General features: G+C 47.0%; 1 protein-coding gene across 2 annotated transcripts; it reads left to right on the forward strand.

Moving 5' to 3' along the window:
* Positions 1–26,168, forward strand: ZNF202 (zinc finger protein 202). 2 transcript variants are annotated; one of them, XM_037038189.1, is made up of 7 exons: positions 1–129; positions 17,092–17,590; positions 18,242–18,458; positions 18,801–18,889; positions 21,335–21,464; positions 21,934–22,041; positions 22,586–26,168. In XM_037038189.1, the coding sequence occupies exons 2-7, from the start codon at positions 17,189–17,191 to the stop codon at positions 23,578–23,580; spliced, it is 1,941 nt and encodes a 646-aa protein (XP_036894084.1). In that variant the 5' UTR covers positions 1–129; positions 17,092–17,188; the 3' UTR covers positions 23,581–26,168. The 2 variants fall into 2 exon arrangements, with proteins under 2 accessions (XP_036894084.1, XP_036894085.1); XM_037038190.1 differs by lacking the exon at positions 1–129 and adding an exon at positions 1,150–2,043.
* The last annotated feature ends 1,377 nt before the right edge of the window (positions 26,169–27,545 follow it).

Below are 27,545 nucleotides of genomic sequence, written 5' to 3' on the forward strand. Positions count from 1 at the left end.
GGCCCCACGTGTTCCGACCCGCCAGGCCCCGCGCGGCTCGGATTCGGTGGCACTGCTCCGGCCGGGAGTAGGTGGGCTAAAAGCTGGGCGAGGGCAGCCGCTGCAGGAGCTGCAGGAGCTGCAGGAGCCGTGAGTGCCGGCGGGCTGGGCCGGGCGGGATCGGCAGAGTGGGGCTGCGCAGGGCGGGGACAGGGGGACAGGGGGAGAGGTTGGAGACCCGCCCCCCGGAGCTTGGGGAGATTGCTCTGTTCTGGGGTGAGGGCGGCGGCAGTGTGGTGAGGGGCGCGAGGCGTTGTGGCCCTCACGTGTCCTGGAGGCTGGAGCTGCGAGCTCCGGGGACGCGGGTGGGGGACGCTGGTGGCGCACCCGGCGGCTCTCCCTCCAGCCACCGCCCTCCGCCCCTCCAGAGGCCTGCAGAGAAGCCGTTCGTCCGTACCTCCCTGCTCTCCTGCGCCAGCTGGCCCCTCGGATTCGAGGGAGGAGTGATCTGGGCCCACTTCTCCTGGCGCGTTCTCATCCCGCCTCTCAAATTGTTCAGGAATCGTCCCCTCGTTCTCCCCGTCCGGACAAGTCCCATCTCTGCCCCGCTAACCCCTCGCCTGACACACGCAGCACTACTCACCCGTGGTCTCGGAGGCCTTGGAGACGGGCTGGCTTGTGGCTTTTCACCGCCTCTGGGACAGACCCGAGCCTCGTTCGAGCCCGCTGCTGCTGTCTCTTCTTGCAGCCCTCCGGCCCCGACACCTCCCCGCGCGTCTTGGCACTTCTTCCTAGCACCACCGTTAGCCTCCGCGGGACTGCGCGCGCCCTGCCTCCTGTCTGGCTTGACTAAAAGTTGGTTGGTTTCCCGAGGGTATGCTGTGTTCTCACAGAGGTCTTGGCGCAGTTTTCATTTTTCTGGGCATTAGATGTTAATGTCCCTTGGGCGCTTTGATGACCCTGTCTTGCCACGGTTCCTGTACCGACATTCCCAGAGGTGGCTCTTAGCCCTAGGGTTGGTCTCGGGAGCAGTGCCACACCCAGGCTCTCGCTGGGAGGCTAGGCTCAACCTGTTGCTCTTTCACTGTCCACACTACAGGTGATCCCCAGGGCAGCCTCACTCAGAAGCTGCGAGGAATGCTAATGGAGACCCTGATACACGCGCCCCCCTGCCCCAGCCACCCCTTGTGTGCGCCTTGGTGCAGAAAGCCACTTCGGACGGCTACCCACACCCATGGGAGACCTGTTGTTGGGAAGTGTGAGGGCAGAGCTGTTAGGGTTTGTGGCCACCTATCTTAAGTATCTTTCTGCTCTTACTAGGTTGCACAAGGTGGTGCCAGGTTTGGAGGGAGGAAGGGAATTTTCCCCCAGGACCGGATACCTGAGATTCATACTCTTTACCCCTTTCTCCTCCAGCTACCCCTTTTGCTCTTTTTCTGTATACTGTATTGCAGCAGTCATTGCAAAGGTACAGCAAGGTTTACTACGGAGTGACAGACTCTTGGGCATTACAGATTATACAGGCGAGGTCTACAGCATGCTTTGCCCATTTAATTTGGCACAGGCATTAAACATAACAGTCCCAGACTCTTTACTTTTGCAAATCCTCCTTTGAATTTGATTGACACTGGAAAAGTTGGATCTTCTCCACTTGAACCTCAGACTTACTTTCTAAAGCATTCCCTTGCTTTAGGTACTGGTTCTCAAACTTACACATCTTAAGCACCTGAAGAGCTTGTTAAACACTGATTGCTGAAGCCATCCCCAGAGTTTCTGATAATAGGTCTGGCCTGGGTCTTGATAGTTTGCAGTTCTAACAAGTTCTTAGCTGCTGGTTTGGATTTCTCAGGCCAAGAACCATGGCGTTTGTCCAGACTTCACCTAAACCATGCGGTGGTTTACTTGCGAGTGAATGCTTCTGTACTGGAAACTAGCTATATGATCTTCTGTGGGTAATGTAACCACTTAGGTCTGAATTCTTTCATTTGTAGAATTAAGAAAGTGCACTAAAAAAACCCCTGCAAATGCTATATCATCGTATGCTAAATTGAAGGTTAAATATTGGTAAGTTTTTCTCTTAATTTTCTTATTTCTCTTGATAGTTTTCATTTTGATCCTACACCTTATATCTGCATACTAGGTTTTGCTAGGAATCCCTAGTATGTAAAGTCCCTGCTGTTTCTTAGCTATATATTAATTTTTTTAAGGTAAGAGTCTGTGCTTTTTTCCATCTTTCTCTGCCTAGCACCATGAATTGTGTGGGACTCAAAATTGATGCTCAGTAGATATTTGGAATGAATAAACTCCATCCCCTTCCTGCCCCTTGAACAAGTTTTTTCCCACTAATCCTATGCAACATAGTAAAGCAGTGCAGGGCTGTACCACCTGATCACCTCAGGAGATTGGAATAAACCCTAAGGCAAAATGCTGGTAACTGTCCTTGGCATCCACTGATGGTGAATTTCAGTTTCTGTGTCCAAGTTGGAAGAGAAATAGCTTAGTTAAATTCAGTGTACTTTTATTGAGTGCCTTTTCTCCCAAGTGTTGGGCACTGGAAACAAAAATGGAGGAGATCCTTGCCCTCAGGGGCAGAGATCACAGTGGGAGATTAAGATGCTAAGCAGTGTCCAAAGCACGAATGGCATCCTGGGACTTAATGCTTTGGACCACAGTTTAGTCTGCCGTGGAAACCTGATACTTCTCAGATTCCTCTGGCCCAGCCCACATGGGTTCCATCCTTTATCATCATCTACCCCCGGGAGCCTTAGGCAAAGCCAGAGGAAGTCACCATCACAAAACTAAAAATCCAGTGAGTGACTTTTGAATCTTCCATATTTACACCTATGTGAGGCTGTATTTATAATATCCTTTATTTTTTTTAATCAAGCAGTTGTTCTGTGTGATTGGCACTGACCATGTTCATAGTAGTAATTCATTTATACAGCTAGTTTATCTCTGGCTGCTCGGTTAAAGCAGCTGCCATCAAGATGGCAGTCAGGTTCCATGACTGCCCTTTTCCCTCCTTCAGATTAGGTTGGCTTCTCTTTTAACCTGGGGCATATAGATGCCTGCTTTATGTAGACCATTAACTACCTCTGGGTAATAATCCATACGCAAGGCTAGAAAGTCTAGCCTCCTGTTGGAAATCAACCAATATGATCACAATGGCTGCATATCTAATTCTGGACTCTTAAAAATCTGTGTTTGGCTTCTAACCTGCCTCAACTCCAAAATGCATCGTTGTCACCATCTGAGGCTGATTATCATGGCCCAGGCAGGTACGCAGTAAAGAAGCCATACACACTTGTTTCTCTCAACACACCTCTTTCGTCACCTCAGAAAGCTGGGCGGTTTCTCAAATAGTCGTCCAGCTCTCTGCCTGTGAGGAGAAAGTCATTCCCGTTTTCAGGATGAGTTGATGTGACTTGTTCAGGATGATAGGTGTGGAGGAAAGAAGATGGGTCATCCACCAGCAAAGGCAAGACTGGCAACTGTTCAACCTCTGAACCTTCGGTACGCTCCTACAGAAAACAGTTTAAGTGAAAAATGAACTGTTATGATCTTACAGCTTTATTTTTCATGTTCACATTTACTCTCACTGACATTTTTGTACTCATTTTATATTTTGACCCTGAAAGGTTTTCTTAGGCTCCGCTAAGAAATGCCAGTCAGCCACAAAGTTAAGCAATGAAGAGCTTTATTGGGGTTTGTGGGCCCCGGCAAGGTTCCCCGACCCCAGAGTAGGGCCAGGGAAGTCACGCCCAAGCAGAGAATGTGGCTGGGTTTTATTTTGGTTGGCTCTCTGTGTGGGAGCTGGGGATTGGTCCCCTTTGAACAAAGCGGCAATATATAATTGTTATGCGGATATCCGTTTAGGCAAGGCCTGCCCTTTTGACTCTGGTTTGATGTCACCTGTCTTTTCTGAATGGTAGTTTGGGAGCCGCTTATCCTACCCCGCCCATCCTGACATTCCAACCTCTTTGATAGGATAAGGGGTGCCATGTTCAATCCGGCTACTCTCTGCTGTCAGGGGAACGTAGAGGGAAGGGGCTAGAGGTCGGCCATTTCTGGTCTAGGAGGTGGGTGGTGATAGGCTGTAATCCTTTTAAGTTTCTGTGGGAAATTGGGGTTGGGATGGGAAAATGTAGGGCTCTTTTAGGTGGATGACGACCAGGGGGTGATGAGAAGCCACAGTTGGGGTAGAAGTGTCCCATACTTGTGGAAGTGTGGGTTGATGAGGATAGGGGATGTAGGTGGAGCTGGAGGAGGTATTGGACTTTCTAACAGCAGGAGGATAAGGGAGGAGGAAGAGGTAGGGTTTTGCGTGATCTGAAGAGTGGCGCCTAATAATTGGAGAACATCCTGTCCTAGAAGCGGAATGGGGCAGGAGGGTATGACAAGGAATGAATGGGATAGGAAAACCATCCAGACCGTAGTTAAGCAGGGGGGTTCGCCTCAGGTGAGATGGGGTTCTGTCAACCCCCATGACCGAGATCTAGGAAGGAGTAAGAGGTCCTGGAAAAAATGGTAAAACAGAGTAGGTAGCCCCCGTGTGCACTAGGAAAGAGATGGACTTACCCACTACATGCATCATTACCCTGGGCTTGGCGAGGGTGATGAGGGTCTTCAAGTCCGGGCTGCTTCAATCGCCTAGGAGTCCGAGAAGTTCCGGGGTGGCCAGGGAAGAGTCCGCACCTTGATTGGCTGGTCCCCCATGTGGAGACACCAGGGACAAGCCTCTAAGGGGACAGGCATTCTTCCAGTGGCCAAGCTGTCAGCAATCTGGGTAAGGCTTCGTTGGTGGCCAAGGTTGAAGACACTGGCGGGCCCAGTGCCCTTCTTTGCCACACTTGAAACAGGCCCCCAGTGGGGTGTTCTTTGGCCCAGACTTACGCTTCACCCCTTTGCCAGTGTTTGCCACCAGCCACAGGGCCACTAGCATGGCTTGGGTTTGCAGGGCTAACTTTTGCTGTAGGCAAGCCTGGAGGGCAGCCTCAGCCTCTGCTTCCCGGTTATTGAAAACCTTAAATGCCATATTTACCAGATCTCGGATGGCGGTTTGGGGGCCATCCTCAGCCTTTTTCAGTTTCTTTCTAATCTCTGGGGCCAACTGGGAGATAAACTGTGTAGCTAAGACAGTGGCCCCAGCATTAGAAGCAGGGTCAAGGCAAGTATGGAGCACCATTGCCTCAGTCTGTTGAGAAACAGTGCCGGCTTTTCTCCTAGGCCTTGGGTGACTCTCTGAGCTTATCATAATTGACTGCTTTCTGGGCAGATTGGTGCATACCTGCTATCAGGCACTCGACCATTTGGTTGCAGCACCTCTGACCCACCTGTCGTACCTGGTAGCCCCAGCCTGGTTCCGCCTCTGGCACAGCTTCAGCCCCTACTGGCATGAGGGGATTGGTGGTGTGGGTTTGGTCAGCATGAGCCCTAGCTGCAGTCCGGACCCAGTTGCGCTTGTCCAGGGTCGTGGTGGAAGTTAAAATGATGTGCAGGTCATGCCATGTGAGGTCATAAGCCTGGGCTAGGTACTGGAATTCCCTGATAAAATTGGTAGGGTTAGTGGAGAACGGACCTAGGCATTTTTCAATTGATGAGAGATCAGTTAGTGAAAAAGGGACATGGACCCAAACGACACCTTCTGTTCCTGCCATTTCCTGGAGGGGGCAAATACAGGAGTTTGGGGGCTCTAGATTCAGGCGGGAGTGAGTATGTGAGCTGACCGGGGAAGAAAGGTCTTCAGAGGGAGGGGAAGAAACCGGTTGAGAGGAAAGATTTGGGGCTGGAGTAGCCACTGGCACAAGCTGATAAGGAGGGGGAGAAGGAGGGGAAGCAAGGTCTTCAGGGGAATCAGGAAAGGAGGAGGGAGGTTCTGGGGCAGTAGGGTTAGGAGGCCAGACGGGTTCAGGGTTCCCTCAGGCGAGGAGAACTTGGGCTGTGGAGCATTTGGCGCACAGATCTGGGCAAGAATGCAAGGCCCAAAAGCCCTGAATGTAGGGGACCTCAGACCATTTGCCAGTCCGTCTGTAAAAATTATCTAAGTCAGTAAGGGTAATGAAATCGAAAATGCCTTCAGGAGGCCAAGTTTCATGATATTCGAGCTGATATAATGGCCAGACTGTAGTGGATAGAAAAAATCAGCTGTTTTCGCTTGAGGCCAGGGTCAGTTTCAAATTTTTCAGAAGCACCCTAGAGGTGACTTAGGATCTGGCTTGGACTCCTGCCCTCCCATTCCTTGTCTCAGGATCAGCAAATGGGAATCGGCGTCCCTCAACCCAATCTGCTGATCTGGTCTGGTAAAATGGGGGTCTGGGTCCAGGGACATCTCCTCTGGTGCCCAGAACCTCTCAGTGGGGGAGGGCAGTCCCTCCTGGAAGGGTTACTCCGACCCAGTGCTACGGTTTTAGTGTGAGAGCAGTCTCTCTTAGCAGATGGAGGCCTGGAGTTGGCGTTTGGGGACCAGAAATTTAAGGGCAGCATCACTTACCCTGGTTCTTAGTCTGGACTGGTGGGGTGGCAAGTGAGGCCTCCTCGGGGAGTGGGGAGAGGAGCAGTCTTCATCAGACAACTCCTCTCCGGTTTCGGCACCAAATGAAAGGTTTTCCTTAGGCTCCTCGGAGAAAGAAATGCCAATTAGCCATAAAGTCAGGCAATAGAGAGCTTTATTGGGGTCTGCGCTTCTGGGCAAGGTTCCCTGGTCCGCAGAGTGGGGTCGGGGAAGTCGCTTCTCGAATAGGGAAAATGGCGGGGTTTTAATTTTGTTGGTTCCCCGTGGGAGCTGGGGATTGGTCCCCTTTGAACAAAGTGGCAATACAGCATTGGTGGCTCGGGCTCAGGTTGCTATGCGGATATCCCTTTTAGCAAACCCACCCTTTCAGCTTTCTGATTTGACGTCAGCTATCTTTTCTGGATTGTAGTCCAGGCGTCATTTTGATTATAGTCTGGGAGCCGTTTTATCTTACCCCGCCCATCCTGACAGACCCTAACCACAGAACTTCAGGGTGGAAGATATTTCTAGCTTCACCTCCACTGGCTTTGCTGTGCCCCCACTACTTACTTGGTCTCTTTAGCCTTCCTGTCCTCCCTTCTTTATACTGCATGCTGTGTCTTGGGAACCTATTGCAATAAGCTTTGAGCCGCTTCTTCCCATGCCTCTCAGATGTTTTATGTTGAATCTAATGAAAGAGAAAAACCTTTAAGAGGCAAAAATACCTTTTTTAACTATCTTTTATTGATTACGCTCTTACTGTTGTCCCAGTTTGCCCCCCTCCACCAAGCACTCCCCACTCCCTCAGGCAATCCCCACACCATTGTTCATGTCCATGGGTCATGCGTATAAGTTCTTCAGCTACTCCATTTCCTGTACTGTACTTCACATTCCCAAGGTTATTCTGTAACTACCTGTTTGTACTTCTTAAACCCCTCACTTCCTCACCCATCCCCCACACCCCCCTTCCATCAGGTAACCATCAAAACACTCTCTGTATACATGGTTCTGTTCTCTGTTCTTGTTTGCTTTGTTTTTTAGATTCAATTGTTGATAGATTGGTATTTTTTGTCATTTTATTGTTCCTGGTTTTGATCTTCCTTTTCATAGACAAGTCCCTATTACATGTCATATAATAATGGTTTGGTGATGATGAACTCCTTCAGTTTTTTCTTGTCTGAGGTCTTAAACTGCCCTCAATTCTAAAGGATAGTTTTGGTGGGTAGAGCTACCTTGGCCATAAGTCCCTGCTCTTCATGACTTTGAGTATTTCTTACCAGTCTCTTCTAGCCTGGAAAGTTTCTTTTAAGAAATCAGCTGACAGGCTTGTGGGAACTCCCCTGTAGGTAACTGCTTTTCTCTTGCTGTTTCTTACATTCTCTCTTTAACATTAACATTTTAACTATGATGTATCTTGGCATGGTCCTCTTTGGGTCCTTCTTGCTTGGGATTCTGTGCTTCTTGGGCTTGAATGTCTATTTCCTTCACCAAATTAAGGAAGTTTTGTCTCACTTTAAAATTTGTATTTATTTATTTATCTTTAGAGGGGAAGGGGAGAAGAAAAATTTTTTCTTGTTCTTTTGATTGGATGTTTTTTGCTTCCTTATGTTCCAAATCATTGACTTGGTCCTTGGCTTTGTCCACTCTACTGTTGTTTCCCTCTAAATTGTTCTTTATTTCAACTAGTGTACCCTTCATTTCTGACTAGATCCTTTTTATGCTGTTAAGGTGCTCACTAAGTACCTTGAGCATCCTTATAACCAGTGTTTTGAACTCTCCATCTGTTAGATTGCTTATTTCCATTTTGTTTAGTTCTTTTTCTGGAGTTTTTATCTATTCTTTCATTAGGGCCATGTTTCTTTGTCTCCTTATTTTGGCAGCCTCCCTGTGTTTGTCTCTATGTATTAGGTAGAGCTGCTATGACTCCCTGTCTTGGTATCGTGGCCTATGTAGTAGGTGTCCTGTAGGGTCCAGTGGCACAGCCTCCCTTATCAACCCAAGGATACTTAAAGTGCCCCCTTTGTGTATACTCTCTCATAGTTGAGCCTTGGTTGCTGTTGGGAGAGCAATGGGAAGGATTTACCCAGTCCAGTCAGCTGTAAGGACTGGCTGTGACCACTGACCACCAACCTCCACCCTCTGTGGGGGATCAGCTGTGCATGGGCAGTGTGGTGGTGCTCTGACCTGGTCTGCAGCTGTCTGCTGGGTGCACAGGCTCTGGGTTTTCCTGGGTGGTGCAGGTCAAAGTCAGCCTCCACCTATGTTCTGCACGGGGCCATCCTGCATAAACTACAAAGCAATCTGAAATGGCTGCTACTTGTGCTGGGCTTGGAAATTTCCACACAAAACCAAGCTGTGAATGTATAGGCTGGTTGCTGTTAGTGCTGAGCCTGGGGCCACTCAGTAAGAGGTATGAGTTCTGGAGGCTCAATGAGGCCAGTAGTTGCTTGTTTGAGAGGGCTTAGGAAGTTCTGAGGCATGTCATTCATATGGAAAAGTCACAATTAACAGTTTGGGTGGGCCCATCAGTTGGGTGGGATGGAGTCTCAGGGGATATCCAGGGTGGGGCAAACAGTGTTATTCAGGTTGATGGAGTCTCTGATATAACAGACACCCATTGGCTCTGTGGCTCTGTGATGGGCGGGGGGCGGGGGAGTTGCAGCTCAGAAACGGAACAGTGGCATCTGCCTGTCTTTCTGTCAGGGACAAAGCAGTCCTCCAGCTCTTGCCTTGATTTCAGACACTTCAGTTCTTCCCTCCATGCCACTAGTGCTTTTCAGGCTGCTGCTCCAGAGCTGGAGCTCAGAGGGATTAGTCTCAGTAAGTCCGTGTGTGTCAGTTCTTTAAGAGGAAGTGCTTGGGTCTTCATAAGTTTCTTCCACTGACTCAATGCCTACTGGTTTTTGTCACTAGAAGTTAATGGGGACTTCCCTTCCTGGCACTGGAACCCTGGGCAGGGGATGCCTGGTGTGGGGCTGTGATGCCTCACTTATCCTTCCGTAACCTTTATCCACCCCCGTGTATGTGGAACCAGCCTGTTCCCTGTCTCTGCCCTTCCTACCAGTCTGGATGGATGCGGTTTCTTTAATTCTATAGTTGTCGGACTTCCATTCAATTCGATTTCTGGTGGTTCTGAGTGATGGTTGTCCTGTAGTTTAATTATAATATTGATACGGTTGTGCAATGAGGCAAGCCATGTTTACCTATACCGCCATCTTGGCTGAAAGTCTGAAGATACTTTTTAAAAATAGCTTTTTAAACATAATTCAGTGCTTACCAATCATGATGTGTTTGAAAGCAAAAAGCCAGTGAATTCGTTCCCTTTATTTTTTTGCCTTTTGAGTTAATTTTTCCAGGGGCTTCTTGAGTATACTAACTGTCCTTGCCCCAAATTGCGTCCTCCCAGTTACAGGGAAGAGAGGGGACTATGATATTGATAAGTAGAAACATTGCTAATATGGTTTGGCAAGATTTAATGTAACCATGCTTACTGAAGTTTACTTAAATCCTGTTTTTAAGTTCCCGCCCTTGGAAAAGCATCTTATCTGATCCTAGCTTAATAGGGGCCCTAAGAAAAGGACTCTTCTTTTGGCTTCACACTTCATTTTGGATGTAACAGTAAACAGACTGCAATTTTTCCTGTACATATTTTTAATCCTTTTTTGTAATTATGATGAAATAATGGACTATTTCCTTGTTTAACATTTAAATCTTGCCTTCTTCCCAAAAGGATTTAAAGCAAATTGAAAAAAGAACAAAATATATCAAGCATCTGCCCTATGCCAGTCCCTGTGCGGAGAGACTCTCTGTTACTTTGTTTCCTCCTCAGAACAGCCATGTGAAGTAGTATCACATGGGGAGGATGGGACTGAGACTTGGGGAGTGTTGCATGGCTAATAAATGAGAAGAGGGGTCCAACCCAGGGCTCTAAAGCCCCTGAACATTATGTGGAAAGCATGGGTGAACACTTGTGTATAGGACAGTTGACATAACAGAAGAATCTTTCCAGTACAGGGAACATACCAGGATAATCTTTGATTTTAAGGAACATTATAGCATTGGAAAAATGCAGGTAACAATTTTTATTAGTTGACTTCTAGTCCAGAACGACGAAAGGAGCCCTACAAATGGCCCTTGGAAATCACACTCAAATTTCTCGGTTCTGGACCTGCATTAGTGTGAAAGGTAAGAACGGAGACTAGAAGGGATGTATGTAGAAGTCTGTTAACTGTAATCTTGAGAACTTTCTGATCACCATTTGCTTCTGAAAATTAATTTTTTGCTACTAAATATGTCACCATCTCTCCTTTAGATAGGTAATATGTGACTACAAACCTTGTAATTTAGGCTCCAGAAAGACCACCACAAGTAGCAAGGTTTTAAGGTAGACAACCAGGTGTCCATTCACTGCCTTGCAGTTTCCCTTCTGTAAGTGGGGTGGAGTTAGGACCTGCACAGGCCTCTGACACATTCAGATAAGAGGCAGAGACAGCCGGACCAGAGATTGGAGAATGGTCTTAACCTTTTTCACATCTTTCCCTCAGTTCTGCCCTGTGCGCCTGGAAATACACATCCAGAAGACAAGGAAATGGAGCCCGGGCTTTTGAAACACCTCTGGACACACTATTTTAGTGCCTTCTGGGACCAGGCCTCACTCTTCCTAGCCTGGCTTCACATTCCCTATTATTCTGTTGTTCAGCATTTATCTCAGTGTGGAACACTTCCAAGGACAGACATTGAATGGGAAGGTATTAGAAGAGTTAGGGCAACAAATTTGCAAGATAGAAGTACAGTGTGAGTACACCCCAGGAATTACAGAGCAGAACAGTGTTTATTTTCTGTCTCTAATGCGAGCACATTTTAGTTCATAAACTCACGGATCTCAGTTCATCATTTGAGTTAGGAGAATAGTTACCTGCAGAGGGCTTTGCCTTTTGTAAGTGCTCTTGAGGGTGCTGTCTTATAAAGCCCTAGAGCAGCTCCATCCAGTTTCTGGAAGATCTGGGGCTGGACCATTCATCTTTGATACATAGTACAGTGCCCTTTCCACAGCACCATCTGCTTCCTATTCCTTCCCATGTCTTGCCCCACCAAGGACTCCTCTTCCTTTGTTCTGCTGCTAGTGATCTGTTTGCTTTTACCTCATTTTCCTGGACTGGCAAAGTAAATACACAAAGCATTGGAACTCTCAGTTCATGATTGTGAAGGGCATTTAACAATGGTGGCTTTAATGTGGCGCTGTTACATTTTTCCTGCATTTGGAAAGCAAGCCCCGTGAGAGCAGAACCCTTCAGTCAATGCATGATCCTTAGAATCTGCAGTAGGGAATCTCTTGTAGCTGATGCAGTATGAAAACGGTAGGGGTTCCCAGTCCACCTCACTGGGTGTGAGTACTTTTAAGGTAGCAGAGGTCCCTGAAGCCAAGAGACCCTATGTGTGAACTCCACCTCTCTCCCTGCCTTATAAGATTTGCAGGGACGGGGTTGAAAGCTTTGTCTGGATACATCGTCGTCATTGTAGCTCATTGAATTACCGATGTCTGGTTCTGGGCTTATTAAAGTTGATTTAAATCCGCAAAGGAAAAGTATTTTTTCCCCAAATGCACAGCTTTATGACTTGATTTGGGTTATCCCAGGGCAACTGGAAGAGTCCTTGTGATGCTGTGGTTTCATCACATTATGAACCACTAGAAATATCACAACCCAAGCAATCGATGGTTTTTACTTATTCTTTTGTGTAGCACATGGTTTGCTGGATAAACAAGTGAATTAAGAATTAATAAGACATGGCATCTATTCTTTGAGAGAAAGACTTTTAAAACCGTAAGAAGCATATTATGTGTGAGCACCTGTTGTGTGACAGGCATTGAGCTATTTGCTTTATGACCATGGCCTTGGCTTTACAGTCCAGTGAATTAAATACAATATGAACAATTGTACCGCAGAAAAAATAGTTATGTGTGTGCTGGGATCTGGGGTGGCATGGGTCCCATGGAAACCATCTGGAAGACTTGGAAGGCATCCTGGGAAAACTAAAACCTGAAGGATGAGTAGTTAACCAAGTAAAGGGGATAGAAAAGGGTTTTTCAGGCAGAGTGAGTGGCATCTTGAAGTCCCAATGAGGGCATAGAAAAAAGAGACAGACAGTACTTTGAAGCAGTGACATTCAGTGGGAGTGGCAGTCACAGGAGAAAGGAGGTAGGGAGGGGCCTTCAAGGGCTTTGAAAATCAAATCATAAGTGGAAAATTATTCTGTGAACAATGTGAAGCCTTTGGCTGGTGTTGTGTGTTAGAAAGTTCACCACTCAGACCTTCCCTCAATATTGTAGGTGCAACTAATGTTGAGGGGGCTCCTGCCCATTATTAAATTTCTGTACCCACTTGTCCCACCTCACACAAAAAAAGCCTAAAATGTATACGTTCTAGAAATTTAAAAACTAAAGGAATAAGTACAAGCTAACTCCACCACAGCCCAAGGAGATTTGAAATCACAATAGGTCTCTGAGAGCTTGGGGTTCTAACACATGTGCACCAGCCAGGAGATGTGGTACTGGTCAACTGGTGGGAATGGGGAAGGTATTTGGACCTGAACCATCTGACAGCCTGGAGCCTTTCCCTCCATGGAAATCTGTCTGGTGATCAATGAAAAGGATAAGGAAGGGAGCCTGTGTAACCTTGGGTAGGACAGAAATCACTTACAGGTGTAAGCCCAAATATACCAGCATAATTCAGGAATACTCTTGCAAAGTCAACATAAAAACTGATCCAAGAGCATTGGAACCATTAGTTTTTCAGGTAAAAAGCAAACAAAATTATATTAAAAATCTCTACAACCTAGGGCTCTTAGAACTCCCAAAGTAAAAACAATCTCGTTGACGATGGGCACGAAATTTAAAAAATTTCAAACCACCTGCAAAAACAAATCGCCATGAAGTAGAGACAGCAGACTCAGTAAGCAGAAAACTAGCACACAGATTTCTAGAGGTACAGACTAGCCAAAACACGATGAAAAGTGTACAGTAAATATTTTAGGAAAACATGCATGAGAGGTGTGATATAGATAATAAAAGTGGATAATGTGGTCATTGAAATTAAACTCATTTGATGGGCAACAGCACATCAGACATAGCTCTGAAGAGTGGACTAATAATCTTGAAGGTGAATCTGAGGCAGTTCTACTGAAGTGCAGAAAGTGGAAAATGAAGAATTCCTCCAGTTAGGTGTGAAGACTGCATCTTGGTCTGGAGGGGGCTTCGTTAGGAAGACCAGTGGTAAAACTTGAACCAGCTGTTCCTTCAACACTTGAGCACCTTTTCTGTGCCAGTGGATGAAGTGCAGGAGCCGGGGGGCGGGTAATTGCGCTGCTTTAAAAGACTCCAGTATAGTCATGCCTTTTAGTGGATCAACAGCTGGAATGGGACAGGCAGTGGAGATGAAATGAATGAATTTGAAAGACATTTAGAAAGTAGAATTCACAGGATTGGGTGACTAACAAAGAGTAGAACATGATGGGGGAAAAGACTGGTTCTTCCTGTTAAAGTAGGAAGAAAACCTCAAACTGGAGATTTATGTATTTAAATGCATTACAGCTGTCCAGAAAGTATCTATCCATGTAATATGAAAGATAGAGACATTTACCAAAGAAGAGACAAGATAAAAGAAACATTGTACATAGAACAATGATGCCTCAGTTCCTTTCAAAGTAGGCACCTTTGGACCTTACACAGTTCTCCCTATCACCAACAGCTGCCCCTGTTGTATTTTTTTAAAAGATTTTATTTATTTATTTTTAGAGGGGAATGGAAGGAGAGACGGAGAGAAATATCAGTGTATGGTTGCCTTGCATGTATTCCCTGCCGGGAACTGGCCTACAACCCAGGCATGTGCCCTGACTGGGAATTGAACTGCGGTTGTTTGGTTCACAAGCCTGCACTTAATCCACTGAGCTACATCAGCCAGGGGCCCTGTCATATTTTCCTAAGTCTCCTCAGTCATCTTAAATCTCTTGCTTTTCAAAGGTGATTTTAGAAGTCACAGGGTGCCGAATCTAAGGGCTACATCACCTGGGCGACGTGATGTTTTGCCAAAAAACACTGCATGAGATGTGATGCATGAGCAGGCGCATTTTCTTGATGAAGTTGCCAGTCACCAGTTGCCCATAACTGCAGCCTTCTGAATGTGAATAGTTTCCATGGAAGAATAATCAAGCTTAGTGCAGAATTTGATGCAGAGTCATTCTGTACTCACTCAGGCATTTTGAATACAACGGCCACACAGTACACATGCTTGATCATGCTCACTCAACAGCATCTCCCACCCCCACAGACTAGTAGATTGAAGTCATCATCGTTCATGCATATGCATTCCAGTCCACTCTCCTTGGCTGCCAGGTTACATGGATCTCGTGCAAACTGTTCTCGTTATATTAACAGTGGCTGGACTTTTCCAGACAGACCTCATGTTGTGCGCGTTATTATAGGTACTAGAGATTGATGAAAAGCATAGCCCTTTCAAGGCGCTTCACAGGACAGATAAAAAATGGCTATTTGATGTGATATACTGTGACAGAGATGTGCCCAGGTTGCTATGGAAGCACCGTGATTTCTAACCATGTCTATGGATAGGGGGTGGCATCAAAGAAAGTCTCTCAGAGGACATGAAGCCTAAGCTATGTATTTTGAAAGATAAGTAAAGCCTAATCAAATGAAGAGTAAAGTTAGAAGGAACAGCACATTCAAAAGCCAAACAGTATCAGGCTTTTGTGTGCTTTGCATGCACTCAGGTGTGTATGTGTTTGAAAGGATTGGAGAGAAGGGCAAAGGGAATAAGAATGAAGTTCAACCTCATATATGCTTAGAAGTTTGCATTTCACTCACAAGACAGGGAGAGTGAGCAAAGGTCTTATATAGGGACCAGATTTGCCAAAAGCGCTCACTCTTGTGACTGGTAACTTGAAGGTAACCACTCTGGAGGTAGATAACCGACATTTGGAGACAGTTTCAATAGTCCAGACGAGAAATGATAAGGACCTAACCTGCAAATCATGAGGAAGAAGAAGAGGGGACCTGTGAAAACAAAGAAACAAACCATGTAGCATTGAGGGTTGGCTGTGAGTATTCCATGCAGAAGGAACAGCCTTCATACAGGTACGGAGGCATGAAAAGACACTATTGTAGGGAGACTGGCAATGAATTTGTTATAGCCAGGTAATAGAAGAGGGGGGGATGTGAAGCATAAAACATAACTTGAGGGCCGGTTGTGAAGAGCTTCATGTGCTGTGCTAAGGATATTGGAACTGATCTTACTATTAAATGTTGAGTGATGTGGTTGGATCTATAATTTAGAAATATTTAAAAGTTAGCATTGGGGTACCATCATTCTTCTGAGCACTTCGCAGATAATAATACATTTAATCCTTGTAATAACTACTAGATAAATACCTATTGACCTCCATCCTGCAAATAGGCGAATAGGGATGAGAATACGAACTTGCCTATGGTCTTACGCCGGGTGAAGAGTGGAGCTAGGATTCAAACCCTAGCATCCTGGCTCCGGGATTCTCCCTCTTAACCGTACACACCCAGGTCTTTCTCCACCAAAGTGCACACACAGACACACGTGGCATTTCTAACGATATTGTTGCCTAGATTGACTGAATTGGGATATCTAGAAGAATAATGTCTGATACTGTGTTTTGCAAAAAACTCCCTAGGTAAAACTCTTGCACTTGGCTCACGATTGAGTACTCCAGGGTCCAACTAGGAAGGGCCATCAGTGGTGCAGGTGAGAAATGAGGACCCAAACTAAAGCAGTCTGTGGGAAAGAAGAGGATCAAACATGCAGAGGCCTAACAGAACTGGTTTAATGAGCCAGCTGTAAGCACTGGGGAAGAATCCAAGTTGAATTCGATGACGACGAAGTGGAGTCTTCACAAGCGACGATCCAGACAAGGCTGGGCTCCACAAAGAGGAGAGGGTTAGGCAGTAAGAACAACACCTTCAGTTCTGAACATGGGTTGGAGGCCTGTGGGTCTCCCACCTGAAGATGTCTTAACGAGAGGAAAGTTGCTATTCGGGTGCCTCTGTGCCAGCCACTGTGGGTGGCTTGTTTTTTTATTCTCACCTCCAACCTCCTTCCTCAGTGCTCCCATTTCACAGAAGAAGTCAGTGCTGGGTATCACTCCGTTCAGAATGAACTTGGATAAGGCCTTCCCTGTCTCAGCCACATTGCTGAGTCTCTTCTGAGAACATATGCTGTAATATGTATGTAAATGTGTCTGTGTCAAACATCTGTAGTGCCAGTTTTCAGCAGATGGTTATGAGTGTCCTTACCACTTGCTGTTTTCCTTTTGTCATTACAAGTCTCAGTGAGAAGTGGGAATGCCTATTTGTCTAGGTGGTGTGAGCCTTGCCTAGGAAAGAGGGTGGGGAACATCCCTCCAGGCATACGTCATCCTGTTCCAACCAGGTCCGTTTACAGCATGTGGTTATGGAGATGAGGGGGAAGGGGGCCTAATAGTTTGCAGAAGTATTACTACATGTACAAGATTACGAGTGGGTTCAGAACTGCTGTCCCTGTGTAGAACTTCATCCTTACACTGTTTGTCTCTACTTCTTTACCCAGGTCCCTTGGGAGACACTCCTCGAGGTGCCCAGGCTGAGACTGGGGGGTGATGGCAGTGTGAGCTCTAGATGGTGTGAGACCAGCCCAGAGCCAGACAATGGCTGCAGCCTTGGAACCAGAGGACCAGGATCTTTGGGAAGAAGAGGGAATTCTTACGGTGAAATTGGAAGATGATTTTACCTGTGGGCCAGAGTCTATCTTACAGAGGGATGACCCTGTGCTTGAGACCTCGCACCAGAACTTTCGACGCTTTCGCTACCAGGAAGCAGCAAGCCCTCGCGAAGCTCTCATTCGACTCCGAGAACTTTGTCACCAGTGGCTGAGGCCAGAGAGACGGACGAAGGAGCAAATCCTGGAGCTGCTCGTGCTGGAGCAGTTCCTCACTGTGCTGCCTGGAGAGCTGCAGAGCTGGGTTCGTGGCCAGCGGCCAGAGAGCGGCGAGGAGGCCGTGACGCTGGTGGAGGGTTTGCAGAAACAGCCCAGGAGACCAAGGCGGTGGGTGAGGAGGGGGAGTCCTGATCTGTGTGACGTGGAGGGGGACTACTTGCTGGAAGGATGGATTTGGGAGTAGGCGAGCTTACAGGGCCCAATGAAAATCACCCTTTAAATGTAATTGGCTCTGCTCTTGGGTTGCACTTAGATCCATAAGCCCCATGGGCAGAGGTGGTGTCTGTGTGTGTGAGTGTGACTTTCTGGTTTACACCTGCCTAGGGCCTATCTTAAGTGCCTTCATTACCCCAGGGTCACATGGCTTTGGTTTTCTCTTTGAATATTGAATCTCCAGTTCTGGGTGAGAGAGATTTTTGTCACTTTCATAAACCCTCAGTCACCGATTCCGTGCTCATGAAAACAAGACAGGGAAGCAAGCCACGAGGATCGCTGCTCAGGTGGGATAGGTGGAGACGGGAAGGCTGTCAGGGACCTGGTGGAGGGACATGAGGAAGCAGTGCAGTATCTGATCATCCCTGCTTTGTTCTGTGTGGACACCTTCAACAGCTCCTCGCATGCCCCAGTGGAACTGGAGTTCCCCTCTTCATCCGGGTCCCTCTGGGAGTTTTTTCTGTTGGCAGCTTCTCCTAAAATAAGCCCTGGTGACAACCAAGACTTTCCTCCTGACTCCATGGTGACTGGAAGTTGGAATTATTCCCAGGTGACTGTCCATGTTCACGGCCAGGAAGTCCTGTCAGAGGAAACAGAGCACCCAGGAGCAGAGCCCGAGTCACCTAGTGAGCTGCAGGACCCCGCGCAGACCGTGAGCCCGAGCCCCGAGGAATCCTGTGAGGAAACCACTCAGAGCCCAGCCCTGGGGGCCACAGCCGAGCAGAGCCTGTGCCGTGACCTGGAGCCCCAGCCTCTGCAGGAGAGCGGTGAAGCCTCGGCAGGACGACGGGGGCGGGGGTGCTTCTCGGGCCAACAGGCCTGGGCAGGTTGGAACAGGAGGACTCATGGAATCCAGGGTGACCAGGCGAGGCAGTACTGGCAGGGGTCCCCCGTGATCAAAGCTGAGCTTGAGAGCGGTGTTCTTAGTTATTCTCTTGGCATCTAATAGTGTTGCACACAGTGGTGTTGGGATGACTTGAGTGGCCCTTAGGCCACTTTCCTGGTTCCCACCTTTCCACCTTTCCACCAAAGCGATGGGGATGCTGAGCTCTTGGCCATTTGTATGAGTGTGCTGCATGTTGCTGAACTTCGCCTTCCTTTCTCTGTAGAGGTTCCAGTGCCCCAGGAGCCAGGCCTTCCAGAAGAGAGGAACACTGGAAACCCAGAGATGGCGGCCCTTCTGACTGCCCTGTCACAGGTACACCCTCATCTCCTCTGTCCTCAGAGGACTTCTTAGCTGGACACTCAGCGGGTCAGACCCACTCTCCTTTTGTCTAAATTCTCACCTCTTCCTTTGTCTGAGGGGTTGGGGCATTTGCACCTGATGAGATAAACTGTAACAGCCTCAGCTAGATCTGCAGGCTCCAGAGAGTCTTTGTTTGCCACTGGCCAGGGGCAGGTTGGAGAGGGGCCGGAGAGCGGCGAGGAGGGACTTGCTGAGCGGGACTGAGTTGTGCACACTCCAGTACAACTCCACAGTTGTTGGGTTTTTAGTAGGTGACTGCCTGCTGCAGAAGCAGTTCCTGAAACTGCATGCCATGCGCTCCCGGGGACTGCAGTCAGTCAGAGCCGAGCTAAGCTGTGCGGCTGGAGGGAGAAACAAGGAGGCTTCTCTGGGTGTTTCCCTGCAGCCTCGCTGAGTGAAGAAGTCCTGTTTACACCTGCAGGCTTTCTGAGTGCTAAAGGTGGTTAGAGGGGGTCACTTAGAGAAAGCTTCCTAGAAAAGATGACTTTTTACAGAAATGCCAATAACATAAAGCATCAAATAGGGAGTTAAACAGTGGCTTTTAGGACTGTTTTTGTGGAACTTCCGGCCAAGATGGAGGCTTAGGTGGAAACACTGTGCCTCCTCGCACAACCAAGTTTAAAGACAACAAAGTTTTAGTAACAAAACTGCAACCAAAACACCAAAAATTGAATTATACAGAAGTCTGACAACGAACACTTCAGCCAGACCAATAAACCAGGCAAAGGAGCAAGCAGTGCAACAGACCGCACAGGCCCCAGCGGCAGGAAGCAGCAGAGGGGACCACCATTGCCTCTCTTTTACCCCACCCCCACATACAGTGTCACAACCCAGCAACCTGGGTTGCCCCACCCTGGTGAACACCTAAGGCTCTGCCCCTCATACACAACAGAGACAAACAGACTAAAACATTATGGCTCAAGAACAACTCAAAGCCCCAGAGCCAATAACGCCCCAGAGCAACCAAGGGATAGCCAACCTTTCAGATGCACAGTTCAAAACACTGGTGATCAGGATTCTCACAGAACTGGTTGACTTCAGTCACAAATTAGAGGAACATATGAAGGCTAAACTGATTGAAATGAAGGGAAATGCACAGGAAACCAAGCGATGGGAAGTCAACTGGGACTCAAGTCAAGGGAGTGGACCAGAAAGAAGAAAAATAATGACCAAACAGAAAAGAGTGAAGAAACAAGAATTCAAAAAATTGAGGAGAGGCTTAGGAACCTCAAAGACGTCTTTAAACATTCCAACATCCAAATTATAGGGGTACCAGAAGGGGAAGAGGAATAGCCACGAGTGGAAAACATATTTGAACAAATAATAAAGGAGAACTCCCCCAGTCTGGCAAAGGAAATAGACTTCCAGGAAATCCAGGAAGCTCAGAGAGTCCCAAAGAAGTTGGACTCAAGAAGGAACACACCAAGGCACATCATGATTACATTAGCCAAGATTGAAATGAAGGAGAGAATCCTAGAAGCAGCAAGAGATAAGGGGTCAGTCACCTACAAAAGACTTCCCATCAGACTGTCAGCTGATTTCTCAAAAGAGACCTTCCAGGCAAGAAGGGGCTGGAAAGAAGTATTCCAAGTCATGAAATCCAAAGACCTACATCCAAGACTGCTCTATCCAGCAAAGCTTTCATTTAGAATGGAAGGGCAGATAAAGTGCTTCTCAGATAAGGTCAGGTTCAAGGAGTTCATCATCACCAAGCCCTTATTATATTAAATGTTAAAGGGAGTTCTCTAAGAAAAAGAAGATGAAAAATATGAACAGTGAAAGGACAGCAAACTCACACTTATTAACAACCACACCTAAAACAAAAGCAAACCAAGAGCACAGCTAGATCAGGAGTGGAACCATAGAAATGAAGAACGCATGGAGGGTTAGCAACAGGGGAGTGGGAGGAGGAGAAGGGGGGAGAAGGTACAGAGAATAAGTAGCACAAGTGGTAGGTATAAAATAGATGGGGGGAGGGCAAGAATAGTAGGGGAAATGTAGAAGCTAAAGAACTTATGACACATGGACATGAACTAAAGGGGGGAATGGTGGGGGAGGGGTGTGCGGGGTGGAAGAGAATGAAGGGGGGGAAATAGGACAACTATAATGACATAATCAATAAAATATTATTTTTAAAGAAGACTTTTTGTAACTGTACCCTCTCAAGAACATCATCGTTCTGAGAGAAAATGAGGCTGGAGAGCAGCAGCAGGGCAGTGTGAAAGGACAAAGTCCGGAAGCAGTGGCGAGGGGGTGAGACACAAATTTCCTGGAAGGGAGCCAGGTCTCCCCTTTGAGTTGCGTGTCTCCTGCCTGTACCAGAGACCTTCACTTCAGGAACGAGGTGTGAGGCTCTCTGAGGCCTCACATTGTAATGGGGTCCTGCTGTCGTTTCAGGGGTTGGTGACTTTCAAGGACGTGGCAGTATGTTTCTCCCAGGACCAGTGGAGCGATCTGGACCCAACACAGAAGGAATTTTATGGGGAGTATGTCTTGGAAGAAGACTGTGGAATTGTGGTCTCCTTGTGTAAGGAATTTCAGATGTTTCTGGGATGTTCTAAGCACAGAGATCTTTCTCCTTTTGGTCGTTATGGTGGTCTTGGAGCTTAGGCTGCATGTGCTGCATCTGTGCCTGTTTTAGCAAAGATACTGAAGGATTAACTGAGAAAGGTGATATGCATTTAAGTTACAGTGAAGAGAAAATGCTCAGAAAGTGAAACTTCTAATAAGAAAATAAAATTGTAACATCATAGCTTCAGGGTAGTTGAGGTGAGCACAAGTTTTTGAGACAATAAAAGTTGGAGATAATCTACTTCTTTGAATGTGGGGAAAGAGGGTAGCATTTACAGTTGTGTAATTTTTGAGCTGTAGGAGAAAGGCAAAAAAGGTGTATAGTGCTTGGTTGGAGGCGCTGAAGATTCTATCGACCAGCCTGGCTGACCGATTAACACGGGGCTGTCCAGCCAACCTTCATGTTTTGTTTCCCTCTTGAACAGCATTCCCGATCCCCAGACTAGAGGAGATCTCCCACGTTAGAGAAGAGCCTTTGGTTCCAGATATTCCAGAGCCTCAAGAGCCAGAAATCCTGAGTTTTACCTACACAGGTGAGGAAAGACAAAGGGAAATCTTTGTCCCTGGAGCTGGCAGTGCCTTCAGTCACTGCTGCTCCCACTCTCTGGGGTACCTCTCTCATCGGCTCTCATAATCTGTTGGGCATTACTACTGTCTTCCTCCATATGCCACATTCTTCATCCTCTTCTTCCTCGTACCCTGCCCATCATTCATTTGAGGTGCATATGTGAAAGGAGGGAGGAAAAACGTGGGACTTCTGGAATTGGTGGCTATATCGTTTACTCAGCAGTTCACTTAAACCCCAGACCCCCGGTCTCCAGATTTGTGAAATGAGGATAATATTTGTCCACATTAAGGCTTTAACAGCTTGAGGTCACATAAGACAAGTGCCTGGCCTACCACAAGCATTCAAATGACTGATTATTTCCTACCCGCCCCCCCAACCCCTGCAGTTCAAAATAAAGGTTTCTTGCTGTGTGGTCTGGCCCTTCCAGGACTGTTTTAGAATCCCCACATTGTGTAGAAGGTGCCATTACCTATGTAATTTTCCCTTTTCTCCTCCTGCCCTATTTTCAGGAGATAGGAGTGAAGATGAGGAAGAGTTTCTTGAGCAAGATCTGACTTTAGAGGATGTACACACATCTGTATTAGGAGATCCAGAAATCCACCAGACTCCAGATTGGGAAATAGTCTTTGAGGATGACCCAGACAGACTTAATGAAAGGAGATTTGATGGAAATATTTCTCAAGTTAATAGTTTGACAAATCTTCAGGAAGCCACGCCTCTCCACCCCCTGTTAGGGAGACATCATGGTTGTTCTGTATGTGGGAAAACCTTTACATGTAACTCCCATCTTGTTAGACATCTGAGAACTCACACGGGAGAGAAACCCTATAAATGCATGGAGTGTGGGAAGAGTTACACACGGAGCTCTCATCTTGCCAGGCACCAAAAGGTTCACAAACTGGGCCCGCCTTATAAATTTCCCCTAAACCGGAGGAATTTGAATGAGATGTCTCCTCTGGTCCCAGCTGCGGTGAGAACACCACCTGTTGAGAAGCCCTATAGATGTGATGATTGTGGCAAACACTTCCGTTGGACTTCAGACCTTGTGAGGCATCACAGAACACATACGGGGGAAAAACCCTTCTTCTGTACTATCTGTGGCAAAAGCTTCAGCCAGAAATCTGTGCTAACAACACACCAAAGAATCCACCTCGGAGGCAAACCCTACTTGTGTGGAGAGTGTGGAGAGGACTTCAGTGACCACAGGCGATACCTGGCACACCAGAAGACACATGCTGCCAATGAGCTCTATCTCTGTAGTGAATGTGGGCGGTGCTTCACCCATAGTGCTGCGTTCGCCAAGCACCTGAGAGGACATGCCTCAGTGAGGTCTTGCCGCTGTGATGAGTGTGGGAAAAGTTTCAGTCGGAGGGACCACCTCGTCAGGCACCAAAGAACACACACTGGTGAGAAGCCATTCACCTGCCCAACGTGTGGGAAGAGCTTCAGCAGAGGCTATCACTTAATCAGGCATCAGAGGACCCACTCAGACAAGACCTCCTAGCTAGGAGCCCAACTTAGGAGGTCTGCGCTCATCTCTGGCCCAGGCATGGGCTTGGGGGAGCCCTCTGGCTATCCTGGGGAGACCTTTTCCAGGGAGTCTCCCTGACTTGCCCAGATTGACATAACCTCTTCTTGCAAAGAACCACCCCCACCCCAGGCAGAACCTCTCAACTTCTCCTTGAGAAGCTATTTTGCCTAAAATTATAACCTGAGGTGAGGCTCATTCCTTGACTGGAGTGCTCTTGCCCCCTTGTAATGGGTATGAAGTAGGAGAATTAGAAGACTTAAGAGTTGTGGCTATTCTATTTTCCCCACTAGGCTGTTAGCTACTCTAGACTGCTCAACAGCCTGAAGTTAAAATTTCCTAGAATAACCATTCAGGTTTTGTAAGGGACCAGCCTGTAGGACTCTGTCCTTCCTGGCTCGATCTTAAAGCACACAGCCCTGAACTCGAGGCCGGACATTTGTGTCCCGATGGTTCTACCACGCAATCACAGGATGATGACACATCTCACTGATACGCTTCCTCACCACACACTTTCCTTGATACTGGGGAGAGTTGGGAGAAAGAAGTGTTTGATGGGCGAAAGCCTCAGAGCTGCTTCATGTGGACCTTGTCAGGGTGCTCCCTTCCCCGTGGTCCACGTCACACCAAGTGCCAGACACTGCTAGAAAGGAGGACCTAGTCAGAGGCCTCTTTCCTTGTGTGGGTGTTTTTGTTAGAATACTCGTGCTGTCGTTAGCCTTCCTGCTATTCTGCCAGTCTCTTGGCTTTGTCCCTACCACTTTCCGTACTACAAGTGGGACGTGGCATCTGGGTGCTGAGGGATTTAGTAAAGCGTAATTAAGTCAATGAAAGCATTTACATGTCCCCACATGTACCAGCCCACTCATACCACCTTTACAGGGGTGTGCGAGGGAATTGTGGAAGAGCGTCGGCTTATAAGGGCACTACTAATACAGAGTCATGATCGACTGGGTCACCTCACTTACGTAAAGAAAACCGCAGATCTGAGGTCAGATGGAAAGGCTAAGAAAAAGCTGTTGCTGCTGGCCAAGGCCATCAAGACTATTCTGACGCCTGACCCTGGTCTCTGATATCAGGGAAAGTTATGAATCCCAGCACCTGGGACCCTGAAGAATTTACCAGGAGTAAATGGCTTTCATGTATTTGCCTTGTATGCTTTTTCTTATGTGATTTCCTTTTCATGTAATTAAGAACTAAATAGTAGTATCATGGCCCAGGAATCTCTGTTGCCTGATAAAGGTACCATAGAAACGAGGCTGAATAAGTATGATCATCGCCTGCTTTGATTATGGGAGTGGCAGGGACTGGGAGGCTGTCCTCCATGGATGGAGTACAGGGTATGGGATTAAAGCTTGAGAAGGGAGACATTGTCTGTGTTTGGTTCCTTCTGCTCTGATTCCCAGTGCATGCGCGCCAGTGTACACCAGAGGAATTCAGGCAGGGGGGGCGAGACAGCCCCAACAGCCCAACAAGGAAATTCTCTCTTGGTCAGTGATGAGATTTTAATTGGTTTAGTTTTAATACCAGTCAGCCACTGTCCTTTAGAAATACACACATGAAGTAAGTAAAAGTAATACTGGTGGCCAAGTTCTTTGGTTTCCGAAGCTTTCCATTTAACTTATGCACTTTCCAGGGCTTCTAGTTGCTGATTCTTCTAAACATCATTTATACTCGCGAAGAGATCAGGGAGTGCAGAGTAGTTTTCCATGAGGACAGAGAAGCTTGGTGTGGTTAGCAGTGCCACAGGTAGAATATTGGCGTACAGGTAAGACCTGAGCCTGGAGTTTGCAGGAGATGCCTAGCATGCAGACATTTCTGGACCATAGGTCTGGACAATTCATTCTGGGTAGAATGATGCCCCTCAAAAGATAATTTTTCCTACCTAATGCTATTTATGTGGAAGTTGACTAGATTCTGGAAGTATGGAACAAGCTGCCTTTTAATTCACTAATTTATCTGCATGAAGTGCAATGAACAAAAATATGTCCAGAGAATTCTATATAAGGAAAAGTTGAGAGACTGGCCCAGTTGGATGGGATATAGAATATTGTATTGCTGACCCCCTTCAAAATTTCATATGCTAACACTATGGTCATTTGTGAATTACTGTATTTTCTGAGGGTGCTGGGAGGACACGATTGCTCCTAAATCTGAATGCAAGCCCTGTTTGCAGCAGCAGGGCCAGTGCAAGATGAAGGACCTGGAGCAAGCAAGTAGCAGAACAGCTGAACATAGGGAGATGATGGGGCACAGATGTTCTTGTCATTTGTAAGAGGGAAGTTCCTGTAGGATTTTGTTACGCATTGAATCCTGACGTTCTTGAACACTACAGTAGTTTCTGGGGAAGAAAAAAGGATTGCGAGGATACTGGGAGGAAAGTTTATAGTGGTCTAAATCTAGAGAATTGTTCTATTGCTGGAAATGGTGAAACAATAAGCAAATAAAGTCACAAAATTACAACAACATTCAAATATTTGGACACTAGTAATAACCAAAGAGTATTTAGCCTCTTCTCCATCCCAAAGTCCCAAGAGAAATAAATGGAAAAAGGTAAAGGCAAAGTATGTGTTGTGTTCTTATTTGTCTAGAAGTTGGGCTTCAAACTACAGCAGAATCTAGTAAATTCTAATGGACTGTGGAGATTTTCATTATCAAAATACCAGAAACAAAGCCTCATTCAAGTGGAGTCTAATAGAATATGCTTTCTCTGCATGAAGCAGCCGAAGAGTGAACGAGAAAATGCCTGAGTTCTGCAGAGTTGGCAGAGGCCACTCGCTTTTTTCCTCTCAGGTCATGGTGTGGTAGGCAACAAAAACCTTAAGTCCTTATCCCCACCCACCTTTTCAGTCTTGGCTGGAACACAGCAGACATAACCTTCACCAGCCATCTGTTCCCCACTACTCCCCTCCCCGGTTTCCTGTAACTGAGAGGACCGACCTGCTACCTGAGAGGAGGGTCAAGGACAAGCCCATTGGCAGTCACGCCACTGGCACCAGAAAGCAAGGACCACCCTAACCCTCACACACCGCCCCGCCATTTCTGTCCATGTGTGATCAAAACCTTCCACCCAGCCATGGCAGGGTAGCTCCATTAGTTAGACTAGAGCGTCATCCTGCACCAAGGTTGTGGGTTCAGTCCCTGGTCAGGACACATACAGGAGGCAACCGATAAATGCATATACAAGTGAAACAGCAAATCAGTATGTCTTCCTCTTTTAAATTAAATTTTTTTCTTAATTTTTTTCTTTCACCTAGAGCCCACTAGGGCATCTCCTTCACAAGATCACCCTACCCACTTCCTGAGTGCTTACTGATGCTTACTAATGTTGGCTTACTGTGCTTTGCTAAGTCTGTCACGGTCTCTAATCCCATCTTGGGTCATGACAGGAACCTGGACCCCAGAATTGGGTTGAAGCCTTTGTTGGCCACCCCAGGTGCAACCTGACATCAAGGACAGTAGCCTGCGGATCATCCCTGTCCATAAGGAAACAGGTCATCTTCCCCAAAAAAGCCATTTTGATTCACCAGATTCACAGGAAGGACAGCCACCCCCAACAGTTCATTGTGCCCAGGGGTGGTTTTGCAAACCTAAAGCTGGGCTCAGAAATTGTGGATGATGATACATGGTGTAAATAATCAACTTGGTGTGCTTCCACACCAGTTTAAAATTGTTTAGTACAACAGTTACCTCTGAGAAAGAAACTAAGGGAATTCCCTGGCAAGTAGAATGAGGAAACAGACAAATGGTCGAACAGATAACCCAAATGAACACAGAAAGGCTGAACATAAAAAGCATGCTTTAAGATGAATTGTTGGAGAATGAATAGAGCCAAGGAGGAGGACACCCTCCTCTTGTTCCTGACCTTAGGGGGAAAGCTTTCCGTTTTTGCCTGTTCAGTATAATGTTGGCTGTAGGTCTCATATATGGCCTTTATTATG

The sequence above is a fragment of the Sturnira hondurensis genome, unplaced genomic scaffold (assembly GCF_014824575.4).
Source record: "Sturnira hondurensis isolate 20B ecotype Veracruz unplaced genomic scaffold, ASM1482457v3 Scaffold0024152, whole genome shotgun sequence".
In the NCBI taxonomy this organism is placed as follows: Eukaryota; Metazoa; Chordata; class Mammalia; order Chiroptera; family Phyllostomidae; genus Sturnira; species Sturnira hondurensis.